Below are 20,743 nucleotides of genomic sequence, written 5' to 3'. Positions count from 1 at the left end.
GTGGGAAGCCTGCTTCTCCCTCTCCTACTCCCCTGCTTGTGTTCCCTCTCTCACTGTGTCTCTGTCAAATAAATAAGATCTTTTAAAAATAATAAAAATAAAATGTAATATCAGAAGATCCGATTTAACATAGAAGATATCAGTATAAAGCAGTGTGTTTTTCTATATTTGAAAAAGAAAATTCGCATGTCTTTTAGGCTTGCTAAATGTATGTAGTTCCGTATTTGAACAAAAAATGTCATTAGAAAGCTGTAGGCACTGAGTATGTAATGCAGGAAAAATTCTTGTAAGGGTTGTTATTTTGCCACAGCTGAGTTATTTTACTTCTTGAAAGCTATAAATCAAAGTTACTTTTCAGTGTTTGGCAGATCAGTTTCTTTTATTTATCTGAAGTATTATGTTTTAAATACACTGTGAATTTCTCAGCTGCTTTCTTTTCTGACTGTAATTGTTAGAGTTATACAGATGATATCTCATAACTATAATTATAGTCTTTGTCGTATTAGCCAAAAGATGGGCTAATAATAAGCATTAGATAATAGTCTCTCACTTTTATCCACATGTAATGAATTCTGTTAAAGAATATGACACTTGTGATTTAATAGATAGTGGAAGAATAAATTATAAGGAGGTGTTCTGGGGAAGAATTCAGACCATTAATACTGTAGCAGGGACCAAGATACACCCTTATTTTTTACATACATGAATATCTAGCAAAATTTGTTTTTTAACACAGGAAAATACAGAGAGTAGTATAGCCAACCCTTGTGTATATACCATGAGGAAATAACAAGTACTCAGAATTTTTTAGGACTGGAAGAATCTTTAAAGATTATGTTTTCCAGTCCCCAGTGACATGCTTAGTTCAACCCAGTGTTCCTGGTTGCTGCTGTTCTTTTTATTTTTTTAAGATTTTATTTATTTATTTGAGAGAGCGAGAGCGAGAGTGCATGAGCAGGTGGAGGGGCAGAGGCAGAGGGAGAAGCAGACTCCCCGCTGAGCAGGGAGCCTGCTGTGGGGACTTGATCCCAGGACCCTGAGGCCATGACCTGAGCTGAAGGCAGACCCTTAACTGACTGAGCCACCTGGGTGCCCCTCCTGTGAAGCTGCTGTTCTTTATGTAACAGTCTGATGGATCTCAGTGGGGAAGTTGAAGATTTTAGGTTAGGAGTACAACTCAGCCTAGATCGAATCTTGGGAAAAGAACTGGGGTGTTAGAGGAAGTAGTTAGTAGGTTTTTATAAGATTCTAGGTGAAAGGAGGTGGTGGTTTGGACTGGTAGCAGGGTATATGCGTTTTGAAGGTAGAGTTGAGAGGTTTTGCTAATGGATTCATGAGGTTTGAGAGACATGAGCCAAGGTTGATGTGGAGGCTTTTGGCTTGAGCCTAAAGGACAGAATGGCTGTCAACTAAAATAAAAGAGCCTGGGGAAGGAGCAGACTTGTGGGGGATCAGGAGCTCAGTTTTGGACATGTTAAGTTTGAAATGTCTGAAAGACTTACAAGTGGCAATGTTAAGGAGACAGTTATATATATACAGTGGCCTGGAATTCAGGGGAGATACCTGGACTGAAACTTTGAGATTCTTTAGTATATATATATATATTTAAAATCACAACGTTAAATAGGATCACCAAGGACGGGTGTTTGGGAGAATCGGGAGAATATGATGTTTGGATGCCAAGGGAAGAAGAATGTTTTGGAGGATACAGTGATCACCTATGTCAAATGATGTTGCTAGATCAGTTAACGTTAGGACTGAGGCTTAGCTGATGACTGCATATTGCTTGCTGGAGGTCATTTGACCTTTACAGTTTTACTAGTAAAGTGGTAGGAGAAAGCCCGATTGTAGTGAACTGAAAAGAAAATTAGAGGAGATATACTGAAGACAATGAATAGAGACAGCTCTTTGGAGGAGTTGTAAAGAAAGGAAAGCAATGAATGTGGTAATCTGAGAGGAAAATGAGGTCAGGAGAGGGCTTTTTTTTTTTTTTTTTAAGTGAAATAGCTGAGAGAATATGTGTTGTTGGGAGTAATTTACTGGAGAGGTAAGGTTGATATTGCTTAGGGGAGAATCCCTGAACTGATGTCCTTGGGAGACAATGGGATGCAGAAGACAAATGGAGAGATTGGCCTTTCCCTGGAGAATTTTTTCCCCTTGTTGAGGATACCTTTTCCTAGTCTAGTTTCTCATCCCCAAGGAGAATAAATGACTACAGAATATGTCACAACATGAGAGAACTTTGTTCTTTCACAGTGAAAAAAGGTGATTATTCTACCTCACATTTATTCTTACATGTGAAATTGTGTTGTAGTTTCGGTACATTGTTAACTACTCTGTGGTGTTGGCCTTAGAATAAAAATTATTAGCAGCCACCAGGTAGCTGTAGAAGCTCACATATGGAATTCTGAAATTTGAGTTAGAGCCAAGTATTAGAATGTCATAGTCATTTAAAAAAAATGTGTGTGTGTGTATACATATATGTATTTTCATATGCACGTATGTTTTTGGTTTAAAAATACTTATATTTATTTATATTTATATTATGTCAATTTTAGTTAAATATTATATTGATGCAAAAGAATATAAGAAATAGAGTACTATAATAAATTCTAGTGTACTAATACCCAATTAAAACGTGAGCATTACCATTATATTTCCAGTGTTTAGACTTAAAAAGCGTTGCCTGTTTATTACATCTGAAGACTTTATTATTAGGTATAACAGTTTATTTTTAGATAGTTTTGAAGATAAAGACAGTAGTAATTAATATTGAACATATGAGTAAACTATTTATCTGTTCCTAAAGGAGCCAGTGGATTCTAAATGCAATCTCATTCTGAAATAGCTAAAAGTACTACTTGCTTAACTCTTTCCCTCAAGCTTAACTTCATTTAAAAACAGAGTTTGGCCTTTTTTTTCTGCTTTTGTCTGTTACATGTAAAATTTCCTAAATTTCCTTCTTGGTCACCTGTAGATGACACATCCCATAGTACTTGGGAAACTCTAATGTTCTCTGGCTTTAAATTCTTTGAACTTGATATTTTTCTTTGCACTTGATAGTTAATTATTTTCTTTCCAGAAGAAAGTTAACTCCATCTGCCTCTTTCAAAATGCAGTAACTTTTAAGCAAACAGTGACCAATATTATTTTTTGGCAGCTTCAAGTTTCAGAGCTTTAAAATAAAGTTTTGATGAAAAGCAATTCTAATAGTTATATAACCATATTTTAGAGTAACAGTATAAGAATTTTAAAAACTTACTTCATTATTTACCTAATTATATCTTGCTTAATCCAAAGGAACTGGTTTTTAAGATAAAACCATGTATTAGAAGGTGTGTTTACTGGAAAAATATCTAGGAAATGAGAAAAGTAAAAATATCAAAGTATAAACCACCCATAATTCTACTGCTAATCACCATTAGAATTTTGCTAGAAAACCCTTCAATCTTTGGACAGATAGCTTTTACAAAGTCAGAATCATAATACCTTTTTTTAAGATTTTATTTTTATTTTTTAAAAAGATTTATTTAATTATTTTAGAGATCGAGAGTTCGTGCGCTACCAGGGGAAGGGGCAGAGGGAGAGAATCTTCAAACAGACTCCCCATTGAGTGCTAGCCTGACACAGGGCTCAATCTTGTGACCAGTGAGATCATGACCTAAGTGGAAACTAGGAGTCAGATGCTCAACGGAGTGAGTCACCCAGGTGCCCCAAGATTTTCAATTAGCAATAATCGCGCCTCGGATAAACCTCATTGGCTACAATACTGCCACTGCACAAAGCTGCCAAGATTTTATTTTTAAGTAATCTCTACACCCAATGTGGGGTTTGAATTCACAACCCCGAGTTCAGGAGTCACCTGTTCTACCTACTGATCAAGCCAGGCTCCCCCAGAATACATGTTTTTAATCTACCCTTTCTCCTTAATAACACATTTTAAACATTTTAAACATTTGCCTATTATAGTAAATTTTTTTTTTTTAAAGATTTTATTTATTTATTTGACAGAGACACAGTGAGAGAGGGAACGCAAGCAGGGGGAGAGGGAGGGAGAAGCAGGCTTCCCGCTGAGCAGGGAGCCCGATGTGGGCCTCGATCCCAGGATCCTGGGATCATGACCTGAGCCGAAGGCAGACGCTTAACGACTGAGCCACCCAGGCGCCCCCTATTATAGTAAATTTTTAAAGATATCTCTAAATAGCTGTATAATATTTCTTTATAAATATGTCTACTTAACGTATTATGTCCTTATTGTTGGACATTTAAATTATTTCCAAATTTTGCTGTTATAAACAGTGGAGGAATGAATATCCTTAGAGTGAACTTTGTATATAGGTATGATTATTTCTGTCCTTAGGAGAGATTCCTGGATATAGAAATAGTAAGTCTAAGATTTTGAAAAATTACAAGATTTAAAAAATGAATTGCTGCCATATTGCTTTCCAGATAGGTTATACCATTATAGACTCCCACATTTGTATAAGATGTGAGTGCCTTTTTATAATATTGAGTGTTACCATTTGTTTATGGTGTTTTTTAATTATAGAATTTTATGGGGAGGAAAATCTTCCAAAGCAAGGTACTAATGTTAATATAACTCATCACCTATATATTATTTTAGGACATTATTATTTTATTTTTAAAATTTAAGCATGCCTTTAATTTTGGTGTAAAGTATGGAGTACAGATCCAATTTTATTTTTTTATAATTGGTTATTTGTCAACATCACACAGTGAATAATCTATTATTTTCCTATTATTTTGGAAGGTTGCTTTGATGTATATTGAAGTTTTACTACAAACCTATGTCTGATTTTGGATTTTCTTTCTTAAGTCAGACATTTCCAGTGCCTTCATCATAACCGATCTTATTCAGTATTTCTGTCTATTCTCATATATTTAATCTTTCATAAGAACTTTATAATTTTGTCAAATTTCAAAGAAGATGATCAAATTAGGATTTTGATCAGAATTATGTTAAACTTAAAGATTTGGAGACAATTTACATCTTTACAATAGTAAATCTTCCCATCTAGATAAATGAAATAATTTTTTAAAATTATTAAAATATAGGGCGCCTGGGTGGCTCAGTTGGTTAAGCGACTGCCTTCGGCTCAGGTCATGATCCTGGAGTCCCTGGATCGAGTCCCGCATCGGGCTCCCTGCTCGGCAGGGAGCCTGCTTCTGCCTCTGACCCTCCCCCCTCTCATGTGCTCTCTCTCTCTCATTCTCTCTGTCTCAAATAAATAAATAAAATCTTTAAAAAAAAAAAAAGAAAATAAAGCTTATTTAAAAAAAATTATTAAAATATAAGCTTTGGGGCATCTAGGTGGTGCAGTTGGTTGAACGTCTGGCTCTTGGTTTTAGCACTGGTCATGATCTCAGTAAATATTTTTTTTTTGGCAATTATTGAGATGATTTTGTTTGGTCTATTTATATAATTAGTTATATAATTAATATCTTTATATTCCTGGAATGGGTCCTACTTGCTGAGCACAGAGCCCCCTAGGGGGCTCAGTCCCACGACCCTGAGATCATGACCTGAGCTGAAACCAAGAGTCAGATGCTTAACCAACTGAGCCACCCAGGCACCCCTGCCTTTTCTTTCTTTTTTTTTTTTTTTAAAGATTTTATTTATTTATTCATGAGAGAGAGAGAGAGAGAGAGGCAGAGGCAGAGGGAGAAGCAGGCTCCCCGCGGAGCAGGGAGCCCGATGCGGGACTCGATCCCAGGATCCTGGGATCATGACCTGAGCTGAAGGCAGACGCTTAACCGACTGAGCCACCCAGGCATCCCTGCCTTTTCATTTTGTTGATGGTTTTCTTTCCAGTGCAGAAGCTTTTTAGTTTGATGTAGTCTCACTTGTTTATTTTTGCTTTTGTTTCTGGTGTCAGATTAAAAAAAAAATCACTGCCAAGACCTAGTCAAGGAGTTACCATCTATGTTTTCTTTTAATCATATGATTTTAGGTCTTGTGTTCAAGTCTTTAATCCATTTTGAGTTAATCATTGTGTGTTGTGTTAGATAGTGGTTGAGTTTCATTCTTTTGCATGTAGCTGTCGAGTTTTTTCAACACTGTTGAAACTTTTTCAACACTGTCCTTTTACTCATTATATATTCTTGGCTCCTTTGTTGTGGATCAGTCGACCATGCATGGGTTTATTTCTGGGCTTTCTCCTTTGTTCCATTGATGTGTCTGTTTTTTTTTTTTTTAAGATTTTATTTATTTATTTGACAGAGAAAGACACAGCAAGAGAGGGAACACAAACGGGGAGTGGGAGAGGGAGAAGCAGACTCCCCGCCGAGCAGGGATCCCGATGCGGGACTCGATCCCGGGACTCCAGGATCATGACCTGAGCCGAAGGCAGTCGCTTAACCAACTGAGCCACCCAGGCGCCCAACTGCCTTCTGAAACATGTTCTTACGGAATTCATACAAAATTGGTGTGGAAACTAGGATACTAATTTATTAATTTTCAAGAGGGGGTTATGTTTAGTCAAAAGGTATATGGTCTGTGGGGCGCCTGGGTGGCTGTGTCATTTAATTCCCTGCCTTCGGCTCAGGTTATGATCCCAGGGTCCTGGGATCGAGCCCCATGTCAGGCTCCCTGCTTAGCAGAGAGTCTGCTTCTCCCCCTCCCTCTGCTCCTTGCCCCTGCTTGTGCTTGACTCTCATTCTCTCTCTCAGATAAATAATAAATCTTTAAAAAAAAGGTATATGGTCTGTATAGGCAATGATTCTCAACCTTTATTTATTTATTTATTTTAGATTTTATTTATTAGAGAGAGAGAGAGAGAGAGAGAGAGAGAGAGCATGAGTGGGGGGAGGGGCAGAGGGAGAGGGAGAAGCAGACTCCTTGCTGAGCAGGGAGCCCGCCATGGGGCTCCATCCCAGGACCCTGAGATCATGACCTGAGCCGAAGGCAGATGCTTAACCGACTGAGCCACCCAGGCACCCCAATTCTCAACCTTTATTTTAACACTTGCACTTATGTACTTCTTGTCTTCAACCAAAGAAAAAAAAATTGAGTTTCATTTTGTGGTTTGTATTTGAAAAAGAATAAGTATATTGCATATGCTTTTTCGAACTATGAACATCCTTTTTGAAATTCTCATATAGTCCTATGGTATACAAATAAAATACCTTGGAGTGAGATGAGGGTGCCACGCATATAGAATATGATGGAGGTGAGGGACTCCTGGGTGGCTTAGTTGGTTAAGCTTCTGCCTTTGTCTCAGGTCATGATTCCGGGGTCCTGGAAAAGAGTCCTGCATCGGGCTCCCTGCTCAGCGGAGAGCCTGCTTCTCCCTCTGCCTGCCGCTCCCCCTGCTTGTACGCTCTCTCTCTCTCTCTCTGACAAATAAATAAAATCTTAAAGAAAAGAATATGATGGAGATGAGACAGAGAGAGAGAGTGTTGATTGGCATCTACCTTTACTCTGTAGGATATAAGAATCCACTGAAGGTTTTTGAACATGAGGTTTTTTTTATTTTTAAGTAATCTCTACAGCCAATGTGGGGCTCAGACTCCTGAGATCAAGAGTTGCATGCTCCACCAACTGAGCCAGCCAGGCGCCCATAAAATGGACTTGTCTTTTTTTTTTTTTTTTTAAAGATTTTATTTATTTATTTGACAGAGAAAGACACAGCGAGAGAGGGAACACAAGCAGGGGGAGTGGGAGAGGGAGAAGCAGACTCCCCGCTGAGCAGGCAGCCCGATGCGGGACTCGATCCAGGGACTCCAGGATCATGACCTGAGCCGAAGGCAGTCGCTTAACCAACTGAGCCACCCAGGCGCCCCTGGACTTGTCTTTTTTAAAAAAGGAATTGTTTGCTGGCTGAAGATGGAAGTTGTGAGAGAAGGGAGTCAAATTCATATTGCCCAACTTCCTTTAAAAAGAGTCACCACTATAACATATAATTAAATTAAGACTGTTGGAGTCATGAAGCTTTAAGCCATATGATCATGACTGAATTTAGTCTTCTAATTAGATTTGGGAGAGTCTTGACTTACTTATCGGGGGTTTTGTTTCATTTTGTTTTGTTTGTTTTTGTTTTAGTGTAGGGCACGTCTGCAGATGGCTTCTCTCACGATTTTTCTCCTCACTAGTTTCAATTTGGAGGCATTTTCCAGATCCTGCCTTTAGATATGTTCTTGCTCTTCCTGTGTATCCACTATTTCTTCATTTTTTTGTGAAGTATATTCACAGGTTAAGTGAATTAAAAGTCACCTAATGTTGTTTTTGTTCCATTTAGGTTGAAGGTTAAGATTTCTGTTGTTCATTACCCTGTTCTTATCTTACACTTTGTATCTTTGACAGCCGCCATGCAAAGAAAGCCCAAGTCCTATTCGTCGTCTTTAATGGATCAGATTCCTATCAAATTCCTTATTCGACAGGCTCAAGGGCTGCAGCAGGAGTTGGGAGGTATTTGTTTTCCTTGTTTTTTACTGCTGACATTTATTGTTAAAAAATACCTTACTGTTTATAGTGTTATGAAGTGTAATATGTGCTCAGTGGTTTAAAAAAAACAAACAATTCATTCAGGATTGAAATTCCTCTTTACCCCCCTCACTATCTTACTACTTGCATTCCTCCTTCCCCAAAACCCAGTTTTATTTTGGTATGGAATTTTAGACTTTTTTTCTATTAAGTTGAACCATATGAAATTGCAGGTATTCCAACTTTTTTTGACCCACAAAAATATAGCTTCATATGGTTGAAGCTAATAGAAACACACATGAGTAAAAAATTGTTTTTTTAAACTATGAATGGCATTATACCCTATCTCTTCTGAGACTTGTTTTTTCCTCTTCGAGTCTTAGAAATCTTTTTATGCCAGTACATGTAGATCTACCTTATTGCTTTTTTTTTTTTTTTTTTAAAGATTTTATTTGACAGAGAGAGACACAGCGAGAGAGGGAACACAAGCAGGGGGAGTGGGAGAGGGAGAAGCAGGCTTCCCGCAGAGCAGGGAGCCCAATGCGGGGCTCGATCCCAGGACCCCGGGATCACGACCCGAGCCAAAGGCAGACGCTCAATGACTGAGCCACCCAGGCGCCCCTACCTTATTGCTTTTAATTCCTCCACAATATTCCTTAGCATGGAATTACTATGTTTTTTACTGTAAAATTGTCAAATAGATATATAGTAATATTTTTTGAAATTCAGTTTTTTTTTCTTAATTTGACAGCTCTTTTTATAATGTTTGAGTATGGGTTTTTTGTTTGTTTCTATGAAGTTGGAGTTTTCTTTTTCTTTCTTTGTTACGGTTGATTTCAAGCAGGAACAAAGATGACCTTCTTTGGTCACCTTTAACCGGATGTATGCATTTATTTACTTATATCTTTGCATAAACATGTTATATTTGGCAACATTTGGTAATAACATTTTATTGAAGAGATTATGAAATGTAGGTTAGTTTTCACTATGGTAAGCAGTCATTTTGTGACTGTTTTGAGATAGTCTTAACTATACATGTAGTTGTGCATTTAGATATTTAAATGTTCAATACTACTTTTGATTGTTGCAGCATTTTTTCAAACAGAAATATTAATTTTAATCAGTTTCTATGACAAAGGAAGCAGATACTCTCCCTACTGGGACTAAGTGGTATGATTTGATCTAAGTTGCATAATAAGGAGATTATTGGATGAAAAGTACTTTTATGACAACTAATACTGTTACTACTACTCTTACAACTCTGACAAGGATGATAATATAGTAACAATATTTATTAGGTATTTATGTGCTAAACACTTAGCATAGTGGTACTTCATGTATCTAAGTAGACATTTTTTACAGAACCACTTATCATTAAAAATAATAGTCATGAATAGTCAAACTGTGCTAAAAGCAAAAGGTTAGAAAGAATACTTTGATTTAGTAAAAGGAAGTTTCCCATTCCTTTTGAGCTTCCTTAACTCTTCTTGAAGGAAGACAAATGCATTGTCTTGTAGGTAACATCCATACTTGCTTTGGTTGGCTGACATACTTAGCTGTGTGACTCTGGGAACTTTAATAAATGCCTTTCAGTCTGTTTCCTTGCAATAGAATGGAGACAATATTGCTTACCTTGAAGGGACGTTAGGGAGAAATGAAAAAATGTACATAGAGTGCCTGAGATCTTTTAGGCACTCAAGGTGGCAATTTTGATTTTACCCGTCTGTAGCAATGATTCTGAACTGGGTGGGAAGGGAACACGTGTTCTTTTGTAGTAGGCTATCAGAATTTCTGAGTAAGGCCTTTCTCAGACCATATATGATCTCCCTCAAATGGACATTCTTTTCTCCTTTTTTTCTTTGCTCCCCAGTCAACTCTTGAACTACTGCTATGTAAAACAATGTTTCCTGATTGGAGACTTTTATGTTGGGATAGGGTAGAAGAAAGCTTGAGAACTTTTTATAAAACTAGTAGTTTCCACCTATTTGTGTATCAAATCATTTGGGGATCTTTATTTAAGCAGATTCTCTGGCTGAATTACCAAACAAATCCTCAAAGGGTAGTATGCATGCACAAGATGCGCACATTCCTTTGGTTTGCTGTAAATGAAAAGGACAAGGGAGAGGGGAAGTGAGGAGAGAAGATTTTGGTATTTGAGAATGAAGAATCCAGTTGACTTCTTGTAAATTTTCAAGGGCTGCATTCTGCTTTACTACGTCTCCTTGCAACTAATTACCCACATTTATGCATTGTGGATGATTGGATCTGTGAAGAAGAAATCACAGGGACTGATGCCCTGTTAAGGCGAATGCTACTGACTAATAATGCCAAAAACCACTCTCCTAAACAACTCCAAGAAGGTACAGTAAATTGGATACTCCTTTTACCCCTTTAGTAGTACAAAGAGATGTTAGGCTCATTGAAATCTTAAAAACATGCGGAATTTTCCTGGGTATATAACAGTGTTTGGTCAATGTATTTTAAGTAATTTTCTTTGAGTTTAAGGAGATTTAACCTTTTTTAAAAAAATTATTTTATTTATTTGAGAGAGAGAGAAAGCGCATGTGTTGGGGGAGGAGCAGAGGGAGAGGGACAAGCAGACTATGCACTGAGGCAGGGGAGGGGAGCCCTACTTGGGGCTTGATCTCACCACCCTGAGATTGTGACCTGAGTGGAAATCAAGAGTTGGACACTTAACTGACTGAGCCACCCAGGTGCCCAGGAGTTTTAACTTTTCTTTCTGACTTGCTTGTGTCTGTTTTATCATAGTTTCTGTGTTATATGGTCATGTGGTTTTAGGAAGGTCCTAAACTGGTGAGAAATAAATGCTATGGAGTAGAGCAATGTACTTGCGTTAATGGATAAAGTTCAAGCACTGTCAAATAGAAATATGATACGAGCCACACATAAAATTTTAAACTTTTTATAGCCACATTAAAAAAGTAAAAAACAGGGGCAGCTGGGTGGCTCAGATGGTTGGGCATCTGCGTTCGGCTCAGGTCATGATCTCCAGGTCCTGGGATCGAGTCCCACGTCCAGCTCCCAGCTCAGTGGGGAGTCTGCTTTTCCCTCTCCCTCTGTCTCTGCCTCTCCCCCTGCTTGTACTCTTCTCTGTCTCTCTCAAATAAATAAATAAATCTTTAAAAAAAATTATAAAAAAAAGTAAAACACAGGCAAAAGTAGTTTTAATAATTATTTTATTTAACCCAGTATATCAATATATTATCAGTTCATCATGTAATTAATATAAAAAATATTAATGAGATATTTTATTGTTTTTCCACAGAAAGTCTTTGCAATCTGGTATATATTTTATCCTCACAGCACATCTCAGTTTGCACTAGCTACATTTCTTAAGTGTTCAGTAGCCAGATGTGGTTAGTGACTATTCTATTGAAAATCACAGTTCTAGAAATTTTTTACTAACAGCAGTCTGCTGGATACTTACATCCTATAAAGGGGGCCACCCAGACAGAAAATATCAAGAAGTTTGAATCTTACTGAATGTTACTACTAAAAGCACTACTTGGGTATATTTTCATGTTCCAGTCAATTTTTAAAATTAGTCTGAATCACCAAGGAAATGACATTTGTCTTTGGGTCACTAATGTGTTTTTTAAAATGGGATTTTTATAACTTTTATCTCTATGATTATTCTTATCTTTATGATATAAGTATACTTAACATGAATTTTTCTTAGGCCCTTATTTTAAGTGTAGCCAAAACTTGTGGCCAGGATTGAAAGTTTTACTCCTTTTCAGCAACAGTGTTTCCTTGATTTGTGTGGTATGTAGTCTGATAGGAAAGTATTACCAAATATTATTTGGTAAGTTGTATAGAATTTAGATCATGACTGCTAAGTTTTCCTTTTAGCATTTTCAGCCGTCCCAGTAAGTCACACACAAGTGATGCAGATTCTAGAACACTTGACTCTACTCTCTGCCAGTGAACTTATACCTTATGCAGAAGTATTAACATCCAATATGAACCAGCTATTGAATTCAGGGGTTCCACGGCGAATTCTTCAAACCGTCAATAAACTGTGGATGGTTCTTAATACTGTGATGCCTAGAAGGTAATTTCAGTATATTGTTTCATGTAATAAATAAGCATATAGCAGTGATTGTATACAATAACCTAAACTTAAATGTTGAAAAAAATTGTTGATTATCTGACAGTATAAGTCCATTCTGAAGACCACTAATTAAAGAGCTGTTATAACTTTAAGGAAAAGAATAAACTTTATTTTAAGAAGCAGAGGAATCTTAAAAGTATTTCCAACTTGAGAAAGTTCTTTAAAAATGAATTCTCACATGTAGTCCTTTGTGTCTAATTGTGACTTAGATCACCACGTGTCTTGCAATCCTTGCTGAGGCTTCAAATTCTGCTGCACATTAAAATCACCTGGAGAGCTTTTAGAACTCCTGATCTGCAGGTTGTAACCCACGCTAATTAAATCAGAATGTCTGTGGGTGGGAGTTAGCCATTAGTGTGTTTTTTTTTTTAAGGATTTCCTGAGTGATTCTAGCACACATAAAATTTAGAGAACACTGGGTTAATTATTGTGCCTTTAGGAAGATGAGTCTCTCCTGTTCCCATCTATTGCATCAAAAACACCTGTTCTAAATAGGTGATGGGGATTAAGGAGTGTACTTGTGATGAGCACAGGGAGTTGTATGTAAGGGGTGATTCACTAAATTGTACACCTGAAACTAATATTACACAGTATGTTAACTAACTGGAATTTAAATAAAAACAACAAAAAAAACCCTTTAAATAGAAAAGCAAACAAAAAACACCTAGTCTGCTCTAAAAAAACCCAGAATACTGGGCTGGACTTAACTGAGATTTTGATTCAATAAGTCTGGGAATATTTATGCTTATTATTTTTATTTAAAAAAAATTTTTTAAAGATTTTATTTATTTATTTGAGAGAGACAGAGAGAGCTGCACAAGCCAGGGAGGGGGAAAGGGGCAGAGGGAGAGGGAGAAGCAGACTTCCTGCTGAGCAGGGAGCCTAATGTGAGGCTCAATCCCAGGACCCTGGGATTATGACCTGAGCTGAAGACAGACCCTTAACCGACTGAGCCACCCAGGCATCCCATATTTATGCTTTTTAAATTTAATTTTTACTTATATCAAATAAATAAATGCACATAACTTAAGAACTTAAATAGTATATTCCTTTCCATTTTAAGATTGTTGCTCCCCAGAGACAGCTGTTTTCAGCTCTTTAACCTTTTTATTCTGGCATTTATATCCTCCCATCTATCTCAGTAACATACCTATAATTACTATGATTTTCTGACTTTCCAATTTAGAAATTATCTGTGACTTTGCACTATACAAGATGAAGTGTTAGCCCTCTTACCTGTTTCCCTCCCCTGTGAGTCCCTCTTCCCCCAACACACACTTTCCCTTCCTCCCTTTCTCCCAACAGAGTAATACCAAAATTTTTGGTCAAAGCAGTATTCAGTGTGCCTATTATCATGACTACAACAGTGCTGTTTTTATAGTTGACACATGCAATATCCTTTGATTACAATTTCTTTCTTATACAACTGCCTTCGTTCATACCTCACACACGAACCCTGAGTTCATACTTCCCTCTTCCATTTACTTTGGTGGGTTTTTTTTTGTTTTTTTGTTCTGTTTTTGTGTTCATTTTGTATCAATAACTAATTCATCCCTAAACTCTGTTATTGAGGGGACATTTATGTTATAACACATCAGGTAACGTATCAGTAACGTTTTTTTCTTGGAAACATTCCTTTCATAGCTTTCCATCCTCATGTTTTAATTTGGGACATGCACAGTAGCCATCCTGGAATTGATTTTGTCTCTCTTCTTTGTGGAATTCCATGTTTTTCTCTGTCTTGGTGTAGTTCCTCATTTTAGTGAGTGGAATTCACACTTAAGTTGCTTCCTGAGAAAGGGTGTTAAGGGAACTTATTTATTTGTCATTCTACTGAATGAATTGAGCTTCCCTTGTTGCTATTCATTAATCCAATGATATATCAATTCCCACTCCTTGGTATGTGACCATTGTTTTTTCTCTCTTAAATTGTAGGGTTTTTTCCTTTCACTGTTTTCTGGAATTTCATGATGATGTATTTTGGTGTGTTTTTTTTTTATTCATAGTGTTGGGTGCTTGGCCTTTTTTTAGTCTGGGCACCGATGCCTTCAGTTCTGAGGACATTTTCTTATGTTTTTTTTTTCTTCAGTGATCTCTTTCCCTTTGTTTTCTGTAATTTTTTGTAATTTAGCTTTTAAACCTCTTATTTAAAAACCCCTGATTTTCCAATTTTTTCTCTTCTTTTTAAATTTGTCTTTTGAATATACTTTGAGTATTCTTCAATGTTATCTTCTGATCTTTCTTTTGAATTTAAAAGTTTATTATATTCTTAATCTCTACGAGTTCTTTCTTAACTGAATATTTTTAGTTTTTTGTCTTTTTTTAAAATTTTATTTTATTTTATTTATTTTTTTTTTTTAAGATTTTTATTTATTTATTTGAGAGAGAGAATGAGATAGAGAGAGCATGAGAGGGGGGAGGGTCAGAGGGAGAAGCAGACTCCCTGCCGAGCAGGGAGCCCGATGCGGGACTCGATCCCGGGACTCCAGGATCATGACCTGAGCCGAAGGCAGTTGCTCAACCGACTGAGCCACCCAGGCGCCCTAAAATTTTATTTTATTTTATTTTATTTATTTGAGAGAGAGAGAGAGCACAGAGGGAGAGTGAGAGGGAGAAGCAGACTCCCTGCTGGGCAGAGAGTCCGACGTGGGGCTCAATCCCAGGATCCTGAGATCATGACCTGAGCTGAAGGCAGATGCTGAACCGATGGAGCCACCCAGGCGCCCCATCTTTTTTCCATGCCAGCATGGAGCCCAACATGGGGCTTGAACTCATGACCCTGAGATCAAGAGTCAGACACTTAACTGACTGAACTACCCAAGTGTCCCTTACCTGAATATTTTTAAATGCCTCCTGTTCTTGTTTCATATGTACAATATTCTGTCCTTTAAGGATGTTAATTATAGGCTTTAAAAAGTTTCTCATCCCTACATTCTCTGTTTCTTTAAAGTTTCTTCCTATTTGCATATTTTAATCTTTCTCAAACTAGATGCTTTCCTTAAATGTCTGATGACTCTTGGCTGACCACTCATATTTAAAGAGTGGGCAAGCTCTGTGTGCAAGGTGGGGCTGATGGATTCCTGGGCTTCACTGTAAGAGGTCAGGTACCCTTCCTGTTGGCATATCCCTTAGTAATTCTCATGTGCAGTCAGGTTAGTAATCACTTTTAGAGTTTATTGATGTCTAATCTCAAAGTGGCTTCTCACATTGGAGATTTTATGATGATAACAGATCCATGGCTTATTTATGGGGCCAGATACAGTTTCAAAGTGCTAAGGTTTTAATTCATACTTTTATTTTTTATGCCATGATTATTCCATTACAACTGTGAGGATTTTTGAAACTGCTTTGTGTTTACGGTTTTATCTTCATTTGTTTTAGAGACATCATAATAAGTTAGATTTCTATAATTCTTAATTTTTCCAAGTTCCTTCACACCTGTTTTTTTAATTTTTTCCTGAATATATCCTTCTGTGTTAGGACTGGATGGCTGCAGGTTTCAACTATAATATAGCTGTTTTTGAACATGTGATTATTTTCTCGTCAGGCTGTGGGTAATGACAGTTAATGCACTTCAGCCTTCAATAAAGTTTGTACGACAACAAAAGTATACTCAGAATGACCTGATGATAGATCCTCTCATTGTCCTAAGATGTGATCAGAGGGTACACAGGTATGTGTCATTTGAGTTTCATTTTTATTCTGGAGTTATACTTTGGAGAGTCAAAAGAAATGGAAGAAATTCAGTTTAAACATCTGTCTTAGTGTTCTTGCAGGTAATTGGTAGTGTGTGCTCTGAGGTTTTTTGTTTTTGTTTTGTCTACATCCAAGAACTATTCAGTTTAATATTTAATATGTGATTAGTAAAATCTAGCCTTGTTGCTAGCATTTTTTAAAAAGGCTTTTAAAAATTAGCCTATTATGAACCATTACATGCATTAAAACTGTGATCTTTTCCGCATCCTCAGTTGTGATATTAGCTTCATTGATTCCACATTTGTCTGTAATTCCTTGCCAGTTGCTGAACTTAATCAATTGCTTTGAAGTGGCTTCACCTCAAGAGGCTGATTTAATTAATTCAGATCATTAATATTTGAATTTCCTATTGCTGTGCTAAGTAATATCAGTGATACATAGGTTAAAGTGATTATCACCTGTATGGAGAAATAAGGCAAATACATGAAAAGTTAAATAATATGGTCATATGCAGATGAATAGTTTAGTAAGTGGATGCTATTAAAGGTTCAGGAAAGATGTAAAGGAAGTGGGGACCTGAGTAGTTTTTAAAGGATAGAAATGGGGTTTGGATGAACAGACACTATAATGAGGGGAGTAAGGGGTTAAGGAAGGCATTGTGGGGGAAAAGGAACAGTGTGAGCAAAAGTATAGAAGCACAAATGAAAAAGGCTTGGAATGGAGGGATAATTTGTTGAGAGGAGCACACTTTAGAATTGGAATCTCAAGGTAGGGGTCAGACTACGGAGGGCCTTGAATGTTAGGCTAAAGAGGTCATTTAGGTGGTAACTTAAGAGAAGCTTTGCATTAGATGGTTTAGGGGAGAAAAAAATTGGAATTAAAGAATACTTAACTAGGATACACACTCTATGAATGTAGTCATCTGTCCTCAACCCAAGGGATGACATTCATGAAGTGACAAAATTTGCAGAATCAGCTATGTATGGTTTGGTGAGATCAAGGTCTCAGGAAATAGGAGTCAGGAGAATGAACAGTTTAAATGACATTAAGTATCTAATAAAAGAAAAATAGCATTAAATAACACTTCCAGAAAAGAGCAACTTCTAAAACAATTTATCAGTGTTAAAAATCCGTTTAAGTAAGTAACCTTTCACCTGAATTGCCTCCAGTTATTCAGGAAGTTGCTATCATAATGTATATGTTTTCGTAGCCTGGATTTTCTCTTAACTTGCAAACTTTTCCCCACGGTAGTAGATATTCTGATATTAATTGGCTGCATATTATTCCACATAGATATGCTATGCTTAACCCAATCCCTATTGTTGGACATTTTGTTTATTTCTGTTTTTTGTTATTATCAATAGTACTGTGGTGACTATTCTATGTACTATTTCCTTAGAGCAGATTCTTTTTTTTTTTTAATATTTTATTATTTTTAAAGTTTATTTATTGAAGTAATCTCTACACCCAATGTGGGGCTCGAACTCAGGACCCTGAAATCAAAGTTGCATGCTCTTCCAGCTGAGCCAGCCAGGTGCCCCAGAGCAGAATCTTAAAAATGGAATTATGGGGGCAAAAGTAACATGCTCATTTTTAAGACTTTTGATTCATATTTTTCATATTCATATTTTGATTCATATTCATTTTTTCATTCTGCCATCTAGAAAGGCTGAACCAGTTTACATTCTCAAAGCAGTGTTTGATATTGTACTTCACTACTTTATATAATATTTTCCAATTTGATAAGTGAAAATTTGATTCTCAGTTTAATTTGTATTTTAGATTGAATATTAATATGCTTATTGGCTATTGATATCTCTTTTTTGTATTTTAGTTTAGTTTTCTATTGAAATGCTTATCTTTTTTGATTTGGAAAGAGTTCTTCATAAAGGATATTAGCTCTTTATATTACAGTTTTTCCTTTGTTCTGTTTTGCCTTTTAATTTTGTTAATTTTTTAAAATTTAGATTTTTTTACCAAGTGATCATCCACATGATTTTTAAAAATATCAAACAAGGGGGCGCCTGGGTGGCTCAGTTGGTTAAGTGACTGCCTTCGGCTCAGGTCATGATCCTGGAGTCCCTGGATCGAGTCCCGCATCGGGCTCCCTGCTCGGCAGGGAGTCTGCTTTGCCCTCTGACCCTATCCCCTCTCATGTGTTCTCTCTCATTCTCTCTCTCTCAAAATAAATAAATAAAATCTTTAAAAAATAATAATAAAAAATAAAAAATAAAAAAATAAAAATATCAAACAATGTAAGAAGATATACACATATATAATATTTAGGATTTGCTTTGATGGTGATGGGAAACCATTTGATGGTGATGGGAAAGTGGATGGGGGTGTAGGGGAAATGACTGGCTATGTGTCGATAACTGTTGAAGGTAGGTGATAATTTCTTGGAGATACAATATCGTATTTCCTTTGTTCCCCAGAGGAAACTTTGTTGTCATAAGTGTGTATGTAGCTTTACTTTCTATGTATTTACAAATTTATAAGTAGAAATACTTACTTTTTCTTTCAGAGGTTTAAAAAAACATAGGTAGTATTATATTGTAAGCATTATTATTATTATTTTTTTAAGATTTTATTTATTTGTTTGACAGAGAGAGACACAGCTAGAGAGGGAACACAAGCAGGGGGAGTGGGAGAGGAAGAAGCAGTCTTCCTGCTGAGCAAGGAGCCTGATGTGGGGCTTGATCCCAGGACCCTGGGATCATGATCTGAGCCGAAGGCAGACGCTTAACGACTGAGCCACCCAGGCGCCCCTATTTTGTTCTTTTTTTAAAAAACTTACTGTTGTTCATATGTTTTCCATATTGATATGCATAATTCTAACTCATTTTTTTTAACTGGTGCATAGTAACCCATATGTAAATTACTAGGCTTGTCATCCAGAGACTCTGATTCAGAATTTTGGAGTGGAGCTTGAGATTTTTGGAAACATGGCCAGTTTTTTAATACTGACACATATTTTTTTTCACTATAGAGATGTTTATCGTAGAAAATGTGGACATTTCAGAAAAACCATTGATGAACATTTAAGCTGTTTCCATCGTTACATGGTTATAAACACAGCTATACTGCTTGTTTATGCATGCATGCTAGTTCCTTCTGTGATAGATTGAGACGTGGCATTATCAGGTTATTCTAAGGGCTTGGCTTTTTTTTAAAAGATCTTATTTATTTATTAGAGAGCGTGCGTGCGCGCGCACACACACGCAGAAGTTGAGGGAGGGGCAGAGGGAGAAACAGACTTCCCACTGAGCGCAGAGTGCAGTGGGGGCTGGATTCCAGGACCCCGATCGTGACTTGAGTCAAAGGCAGATGCTTAAATGACTGAGCCACCCTTGCCCCAGGGCTTGGCTTTTTAAATATTAGTGGTTGCTAATTTACCATTCTTTTCCTTTTTTATATTTAATTCTTGTATTTGTTCTTATTTAATCTGTAACAATCTTTGAGCTATGAATAACTACTCTTTTTATAGATGAGGAAACTGAGGCTCAGTAAATAACTTATCCCAGGTCAAGTGGATGAAGCACTTTTGGAATAGCAAGTTGTCTTGCTCCAAAGAAGAAACAGGAGTAGAAAGAATAAATATTCTGTTCTAGTCTACTTCATCTTATCAATAATAGATTATTTCTCTTCTTAGGACAGCTGCTTTGCAGGTTCCTATTTAAGAGACTTCCTGTTAGTGCCATTTTTTTGCAAAAACATCTTTTCTCTAGGGCATTCATTATATTTGGTTTTAGCTGATAAGATGAAATAGATAATATTTAATATATATTCAGTATTCAATATAATCTTGAAAAACAGGATAAAACAAATATTAAACTTTTATTTTTAGAATAAATATTTTAGTGGAAGAGTGTTACTACTCTTAGGTTTTTCAGGTACTGTTCAGGACTGATTGATCATATTCTGATTAATTTATAAATATATATTCTTTCTCATGTATTTTTCTTCTTTCTGTGTTAGATGCCCCCCACTGATGGATATTACTCTACACATGTTGAATGGATATCTTCTTGCATCCAAAGCCTACCTTAGTGCTCATCTGAAGGAAACGGCAGAGCAAGATAGGCCTTCCCAGAATAATACAATAGGTTTAGTTGGGCAAACTGATGGCCCAGAAGTTACCAGAGAAGAATTGAAAAATGCATTACTGGCTGCTCAGGTAATAAAATTTAGTCAAGAAATGCATGGGTTTCACTGTTAATATAATTAGTTAAATAGATGGCATATGATAGCCCTTTATGTACAACGGTGACATATTGTGCATCTTTCATTACAGAATGTACGATAATGCTGTTTCCTTTGCTTCTGAAGATCAGATGGACTATATTACTTAAATTAGGAATAATCTTCATGATATTAGTTTAATAGCCATTTAAATGAGATTTATATTTTAACAAAATATAAAACTTTTGTTTTTTAAAATCAAATGGTGGAGACAAACAGAACAAGAA

The 20,743-nt window shown here is 36.5% G+C and overlaps 1 protein-coding gene and 1 pseudogene across 8 annotated transcripts in view; one reads left to right on the top strand and one right to left on the bottom strand.

Annotated features, from left to right (window-relative positions):
• Positions 1–20,743, top strand: part of INTS2 (integrator complex subunit 2) — a 56,793-nt gene that overhangs the window by 29,301 nt on the left and 6,749 nt on the right. For 7 of the 8 annotated variants that reach the window (XM_064583496.1, XM_064583494.1, XM_064583491.1 and 4 more), the window contains 5 exons: positions 8,324–8,428; positions 10,639–10,803; positions 12,317–12,518; positions 16,126–16,251; positions 20,253–20,451. In XM_064583496.1, coding sequence (XP_064439566.1) covers positions 8,324–8,428; positions 10,639–10,803; positions 12,317–12,518; positions 16,126–16,251; positions 20,253–20,451 — 797 coding nt within the window. The remainder of the gene's footprint in view (positions 1–8,323; positions 8,429–10,638; positions 10,804–12,316; positions 12,519–16,125; positions 16,252–20,252; positions 20,452–20,743) is intronic. The other variant, XM_064583497.1, reaches the window with a different exon arrangement.
• On the bottom strand, positions 3,715–3,787 carry LOC123854851 (U4 spliceosomal RNA; annotated as a pseudogene).

Source organism: Mirounga angustirostris, unplaced genomic scaffold, assembly GCF_029215605.1.
Source record: "Mirounga angustirostris isolate CCGP_5_RB_7025 unplaced genomic scaffold, mMirAng1.0.hap1 SCAF_17, whole genome shotgun sequence".
NCBI classification, from domain to species: domain Eukaryota; kingdom Metazoa; phylum Chordata; class Mammalia; order Carnivora; family Phocidae; genus Mirounga; species Mirounga angustirostris.
Note: the sequence above shows the minus strand (reverse complement) of the source record. Positions and strands in the feature narration are given on the sequence as shown.